This window comes from Lepidochelys kempii, chromosome 1 (genome assembly GCF_965140265.1).
Source record: "Lepidochelys kempii isolate rLepKem1 chromosome 1, rLepKem1.hap2, whole genome shotgun sequence".
In the NCBI taxonomy this organism is placed as follows: domain Eukaryota; kingdom Metazoa; phylum Chordata; order Testudines; family Cheloniidae; genus Lepidochelys; species Lepidochelys kempii.
This window is the reverse complement of record NC_133256.1, coordinates 62,730,171-62,737,759: the sequence shown is the minus strand read 5'-3', so window position 1 is coordinate 62,737,759 and position 7,589 is coordinate 62,730,171. Positions and strand designations below refer to the sequence as shown.

General features: G+C 50.7%; 1 protein-coding gene across 1 annotated transcript; it reads left to right on the top strand.

Moving 5' to 3' along the window:
* Positions 1-2,068: 2,068 nt before the first annotated feature.
* On the top strand, positions 2,069-6,608 carry PCDH8 (protocadherin 8). Its single transcript, XM_073346065.1, has 3 exons — positions 2,069-4,738; positions 4,868-5,075; positions 5,582-6,608. Exons 1-3 carry the CDS (start codon positions 2,294-2,296, stop codon positions 5,953-5,955), a joined length of 3,027 nt encoding a protein of 1,008 aa, XP_073202166.1. The 5' UTR covers positions 2,069-2,293; the 3' UTR covers positions 5,956-6,608.
* Positions 6,609-7,589: the final 981 nt, after the last annotated feature.

The following is a 7,589-nucleotide window of genomic DNA, read 5'->3' as shown; positions in this document are numbered from 1 at the left end:
GCAAAGGGGGAGAACTATCGCAATCAGCGTGAGGGGAAGGTTACTAGAGAGGATGCCAGGAGACCAATGTGGTGTTGCGGTAGATGCTTTGTATTTCCCATACACAATGCCTGCCGCAGCTGCTACGGCAATTGCTCTTTTTCATCCTCGAAATACACAGCGAAGGGATACAAATAAGGGGAAGAGCACCAGAAGGCAGAGCGCTTCTGGGCAGCATTAACTCATGCAGCCTCGTGTCTGTAGATGTCTTTACATTTATAGATATACTCGAGTAAGGGCTCTTTCTTGCACATTGTAGGAAGCTTCAAGCATGCCTCCCTCTCCCCCCCCTTACCCCCCCCCCCCAGTCTTGCAGCCCGATTCTGCTCTTTCTTACTGGCACGGTAACCGCTTGAAGCGCTCAACAGAGCGGATACCTTTTATACAAAAGTTTACAGAGCAAAACAGTACTCAGTTCAATTTGAAGTGCATATTGTCTTTTTCTTTCACCATCGCGGTACACAAAGTCATGGTGTACCAGTTGCAACGTGTATTTCTGTTTCGGAATGTGACCTAAAACGTGGGATCCATTTAAGGGCCGGCCCCTCAGGAGAGACTATTGGTACAATGTTCTCTCTTCTCCCACTGAGTTTATTTCAATGGTCTCTTTCACCAGGACGGTATCTGGGATCAGGTACGAATTCTCTTAGCCCGCTATTCCCCCACAGTGCTTAGACCTAACATAAAGCGGGGGGGACCCCAATGAATGCACGTGCATGCGCTGTCTCAGTATCCCCCTGGACTGCAGGACTAGTAAAACTTGGTGACTCACTGCTATGTCTTCATACTTTTCAAGGCAGATGGTTTAGTTCCCCACGGTTCGTGCCAGGTTTCAACCTCATGCTGTTATTTTGTTCTTCTAGAACGAGACTAGTGTTGCTTCCCAGAGAGGCCCTATTAGGACAAAAAGAAAATCCTCTAAATAGGCGTAACAGGGCATCAGGAGGGATAGATCTTAAATGTATTTTAATATGAGCTGGGCATTGTGTGTAATTCAGCGCCCATCATCGTTTAGTCAAAGAGTTATGGCAGTGATTGGGAATGAATAGAGGGACATAATGGATACATGTGGCGTTTGCTCATTATATTCAACTTAGCCCAAGTCCTCTGTGGAAACTGTTCAACTTTCTTTCCCTTTAGCTTGTCATAGTGAAATAATACAGACATTGGTGCCTCAAATGGGATAGCCTGCCATGCTATTATATTGCTACAGCTAACGAGAGCTTCATAAGCCTTTGATACAGTCTGATCTTTGAAACCTTTCCAAATCTCCACAAGCTTATGCTAAATCCTATTTGGAACTTTTTTTTTTTTTTTTGCTTGCTAGTGCGCAAGGCTTAAGAAAGCCACTTGGTCAGTGACATGCATACTAAAGCATTCTAAGAATATCTTCTGAAAGGCAAATTACAGGTCTGATCACAGGATCTCACGCGAGTAAAGCACAATTATGTGCACAAATCTGAATAAAATCAATTTTCAGTTAATCCTTCAATCTGGTTTAGGGGCTTGCTCTGATGATCAATACAGAAATCAACGGAAAGAAAATCAACCCCCGCTATATATGCATTGCGCAGCACTTTATTAATCGATAATCATAGGCAGACACACATAATAAATACACATTCACGCGCGCGTACACAGCCCAAGCAAGCTATTTCTCTGCGTTTTTAAGTGAGTAGCTCAGAAGAGCAGATATTCGCATACAAGGCACCTGTTCAACAGCAGGGTGCTGAAGTGGTACAATTAACAAAACACTCCGCGCATTTTACTCCACGCTCCCTGTGCCAACTCATTTGCAGCTCGCCTTCAAAAAAAAAAGAGTTAAAGAAAACAAAGAAGAGATTCCCTAATTTTCCTTTCTTGTTTTCCTCTCTAAGCCTTTTCCACATTAAAGGGATTTTCTGCGAGGCTTTCAGGAGAGCAGTGTGAAAAGAGCGCCTGCCATTGGCTGCTTGGCTCCGTAAAATTTGCATATCTGCGTCTATTAAAGAGCCTCAGGAGACGCAGTCCGCCTTAGAAGCTGGATAAACTGAGCCTGGCGCACCGGCATCGGTGGCACCTCTCGGGTTAGGGCAACTGTAAGCAATCGGCTCATTTGCCTTGCAGAGCAGAGCATGCATGACCTGCGCCTGGGAGCAGGAGAGTTACCCTCCCCTCTCCTCTTGCTTTAGGGGCCGACACACGCCCTAACAACTGGACAGCCGTTTCTCCGCATCCTCAGCCCCTTTCAGGTTAGCAATTCTGTGCAGGTGACATGGGTCTTGCTAGGGACGGGCGCAGCCTCTCCTCTCCGCCGCGCCTCCTCTACCTCTGCTGGCTGCTCTCGGTCACCCTCTGCAAGACGGTGAGATACCGCACTTACGAGGAGGACGCGCCAGGCACGGTCATCGGCACTTTGGCAGAAGAGATGCACGTGAAAGCGCCCGGAGAGATAAGTTTCCGCCTGATGGAGCAGTTCAGCAACAGCTCGCTGGTGCGGGTGCGGGAGGGGGACGGGCAGCTGAGCATCGGCGAGGCAGGGATCGACCGGGAGCGGCTGTGCGGCCCGTCCCTCCAGTGCGTCCTGGCTTTCGACGTGGTGAGCCTGTGGCAGGAGCAGTACCGGCTGGTGCACGTGGAGCTGGAGGTGCGGGACATCAACGACAACGCGCCGCGCTTCCCCCAGGCGCACATCCCGCTCGAGGTGTCCGAGAGCGCCGCGCCCGGCACCCGCCTGCCGCTGGAGATCGCCCTGGACCCGGACGTGGGCTCCAACTCCATCCAGAGCTTCCGGCTCTCGCGCAACAGCCACTTCGGCATCGAGGCGCAGACGCGGGCGGACGGCGGGAAAAGCGCCGAGCTGGTGCTGCTGCAGGAGCTGGACCGCGAGACCCAGGCCGCCTACACGCTGGAGCTGGTGGCCCAGGACGGCGGCAGCCCGGCCCGCTCGGGCACGGCCACGGTGAGCGTCCGGGTGCTGGACGCCAACGACAACAGCCCGGCCTTCCCGCAGGGCTCGGTCACGGTGGAGCTGGGCGAGGACGCGCCGCGGGGCGCCCTGCTGCTGGACCTGGAGGCGGCCGACGCCGACGAGGGGCCCAACGGCGAGGTCGTCTACGGCTTCGGCAGCCAGGTGCCGGCCGAGGCGCGGCAGCTCTTCCGGCTGGACCCGCTCTCGGGCCGCCTGACGCTGGAGGGGCCGGTGGATTACGAGCGGCAGCGGACCTACGAGCTGGACGTGCAGGCGCAGGACCGGGGCGCCAGCCCCCTGGCGGCCACGTGCAAAGTCATCGTGCGCCTGGCCGACGTGAACGACAACGCGCCGGGCATCAGCGTCAGCCCCCTGAGCGGCGCCCCCGCCGGCGCCGGGGTGGCCTACGTCAGCGAGGCGGCGGCGCGCGACAGCTTCGTGGCGCTGGTCAGCACCTCGGACAGGGACTCGGGCCCCAACGGGCAGGTGCGCTGCGCCCTCTACGGGCACGAGCACTTCGCGCTGCAGCGCGCCTACGCCGACAGCTACGTGCTCGTCACCGCCGCGCCGCTGGACCGCGAGCGCGTGGCCGAGTACAACCTGACCCTGGTGGCCGAGGACCTGGGCTCGCCGCCCTTCAAGACCGTCCGGCAGTACACGGTGCGCGTGAGCGACGAGAACGACAACGCGCCGCTCTTCTCCAAGCCCGTCTACGAGGTGGCGGTGCTGGAGAACAACCCGCCGGGCGCCTACCTCGCCACCGTGGTGGCCCGCGACCCCGACCTGGGCCGCAACGGGAAGGTGCTTTACCGGCTGCTGGAGACGCAGGTCCTGGGCGCCCCCATCTCCACCTACGTCTCTGTGGATCCGGCCACCGGGGCCATCTACGCCCTCAGGACATTCAACTATGAGATCCTCAAGCAGCTGGACCTGAGGATCCAGGCGAGTGATGGGGGCTCCCCTCAGCTGTCCAGCAGCGCCCTGATCAAGGTGAGGATGGTGGACCAGAACGACAACGCCCCGGTCATCACCCACCCCGTGCTCGCCAACGGCTCCGTGGAGATCGGGGTCTCCAGCCAGGCACCCCCGGATTCCCTGGTGGCTCAGATCAAAGCCAGAGACGCGGACGATGGGGTCAATGCGGAGCTCACCTTCTCCTTTGTGGAGGAGCCGCAGCAGCCAGAGCTCTTTGCCATCAACAAGAAGACAGGCGAGATTGTGCTCAGGGGGGACCTGTCCAAAGAGCTGGGACAGGTGTTCAAAGTCATCCTCACCGTGACTGACAATGGCAGGCCCCCTCTTGTCACCACAGCCACAATCAACTTCCTGGTGACTGCCATGGCACCCTCCAGCAGCCAAGAGGTGGCCAAGCCAAGCTCCTGGGAGGGGAAGGCTTTGGAGTGGGACATTCCCCTGATTGTCATCATCATCCTCGCTGGGAGCTGCACCCTGCTGCTGGTGGCCATCATCACCATTGCAACCACCTGCAACAAGCGCAAGAAGGAGACCGAGATCAAGAACAACGGGCCCCTGACAGAGCAGATCGACATCTCCCACCTAGAGAAGGGGAGGCAGGAGGATAGCAGCCCCAGAGGGAATGTGTTTGAAGCGCGATCCTTTCCCAGCAAAGCTTCTTTCACCAGCCCAGCCCCTTCTCCACCTGCAGAAGAGGTCTCCTCTTCTGAGACCAGCACTGTGAATGCCTGTCTCTACGAGGGTCAGAAACGACTTAGGGCAACTAACGGGGAGGTAAGGTCGTACTGCACTCATCTGGGGGACTGGAAGGAGGTATGGGCGGTTTGGATGAGGGGAATCTTGATAAGGTAGTGATGTTGACATATGCTTATTTCTCCCGCACTCCCTTCCAATCCCCTCCAGTCCTATGTCCCTGCTCCTAATTATAGCAAAGAATCCACCCAACCCGTGGCCATCTGGAAGGGTCATTCTTTCAACACCATATCGGCCCGAGAAGCGGAAAAGTTCAGTGGCAAAGATAGTGGCAAAGGCGACAGCGACTTTAACGACAGTGACTCTGACATCAGTGGGGATGCCCTGAAGAAGGATCTCATCACTCACATGCAGAATGGTAAGGGTTCGGTCCATTTCACAGCACAGACTGGCTGCAATGAAAATAAAAACTGGCCCAGGAGTAAAAGGATCTATCTATCTATCTATCTATCTAAGGTACACTGAGTTGACTGGACCAGTTTTATAGCAGTCACACCTTTTACATCTTTCCAAGGCAGCACTCACTGCAGGAGTAGCCCTGCCAGCATTTTCACAGCATGCAACTTAAGTATCTGCGTGCATGTCGAGCACATAGTGCAAATTAGAAGCAGCCAGCCTATTATAAAATTCATTTTCGAAAAGCTCTTCCTGCTGACATACATTGTGAGTTAGGGCTTGCTAGCTACATGGAATAATAATAGCTTGCAGAGTATGCTTTGTAGCAGTGTCCTGAAGTATTGTTCCTCCACCGCCCCCATCGTTCTAAGCTTTTGATGATCTGGGCAATAACTCTCTGATGAGCTCAGAATTATGTGGCTGTTTCTCCAGCGATTACAGGTCTAAGGTTTTTGTTTGTATTTTTAGGATTATGGGCTTGTACTGCTGAATGCAAAATCCTGGGCCATTCGGACCGCTGCTGGAGCCCATCCTGTGGCCGATCCAACCCTCACTCGTCTCCTCATCCCTCAGCTCAGCTGTCCACCTTCTGCAAAAGCACCTCCTTGCCCAGGGACCCCCTTCGCAGGGACAACTACTACCAGGCCCAGCTGCCCAAGACAGTGGGACTGCAGAGTGTCTACGAGAAAGTGTTACACAGAGACTTTGACAGGACAATCACATTGCTGTCCCCTCCTCGCTCTGGGAGGCTTCCAGAACTTCAGGAGATTGGGGTGCCCCTATACCAAGCCCCTTCAACTAGATACCTAGCCCCCCAGACTGACACTAGTGAAAAGGTTTAATGCTGCACGCTCCCCATCCAAGCACACGCATACACATACACTACTAGGTCACTCTCAAGAGCCCTTAAGTTATTGGCCAGATTCAGTGTTGTACATATAAATATGCAAGACGTGCCTTAAAAATGAAGCTGTTGGGAAAGATTGCCAATCACATCAATACTGTTTGGTATTTGCAAACAAAAAACTGTATGTAGTTAATGTAATTTTTATGAAATGTGCAGTATTTAACTTTTCCCCTATCCTGTTCTTTTGCTTTTAGTTCACCTATGGCCTGCTATTTTTGTAGTGTTTTTAACCTGTATATTGTGTAATGTAATGTTTGTATATAAGGAAAATTTGTTATATTTTTATATAATAAAAGCTAAACAAATTGAAATTATTGCCAAAGGAATTGTCTGAAAGACACAAAATAATGATATCCTGAATTATTTAGAATCAAATAAGGGAAATTCCTCCTTCACAGCGTAATAATAACTTAAGCAACCCAGTGTATTGAGAAGTTTGCCTTGCCAACTGTGACCTGTATTTCTTGAGTCTGTGGTCAATTTCAAGTTAAATGTTATTTAATTCCATTTGGTTTCTGTAATCCGTGTCACCAATAAACACACTAATAAAGGTTTTGTGATGTGTTTGAGGGGTCTGCTTGTGGATTTCATCCTTCAAAGATTACAGCCCTCAACAGGTAAACAAAATCCATTTGTATAAAGAATTATACCTTAATGAGAATTACTGTTACACTTCCAGGGTTACCCTTTACTTGTGTTTAGTGGCACCTTACTCCACATTTAGCCCCATTGATTTCAATAGCACCACTGATGGATGAAGATGCTACTCAACAAGATCAAGAACGGTAGAATCTGGTAGTAACTTAGTGTTCGTGGAATCTGTGCCATCTCAGTGGCCTACAGCCAGATCCTTAGCTGGTGTAAATCAAGGTAGTTCCATTGAAACCAGTGAAGACATGCTGATTTACACCAGCTGAAGATCTAGCTCTTAGTCTAGCCCTTAGTCTCCCTTAAAATGGTTTAGGATTTGATCCTGCAAACACTTATCCACAAAAGTAGTTTTACTCAAGTGTGTAACTCTACTGAAATCATTGGGTTTTCTCATCTGAGTACAGTGTGTGTGTTTGTAGGCTTGGATCATTGTTACAGAACATTAATATGTACACACTAGATTAAGAAGGCAAGATGGCCCAATATACATGTGTGATAATCAAGAGAAAGAAACGTTTGAAAAAAATTATATTTCACTTTCAACGCTACTCCCATGATTTGTATTCTCAAATAAACAGACATTCTTGAATCTTAAATGGAATGACATTTAAGAAATACCAGGGGTGTAGAACAAGATTTTTTTTTTCCCTAGCCAGTTGTTCAAAAATGACCTAATAGCTTTTAATACCAGTGTTAACTTTTGCAAAGGACAGTTGCATACTCTGAGTTAAGTTATACATGTACACATGTTTTACATCAAACAGTAACATTTTGTGCTAGAACATTGGCAAAAGGCAATGCATGTTGGTTTTATCTGCAATTCTTCAGTGAGAAAAGTGTAATATTAATGGCTATATTCATACTGTCTCACACAGAAAACTTAATGACCTTTGAGTTAAAGATACTAGACTCTATGAC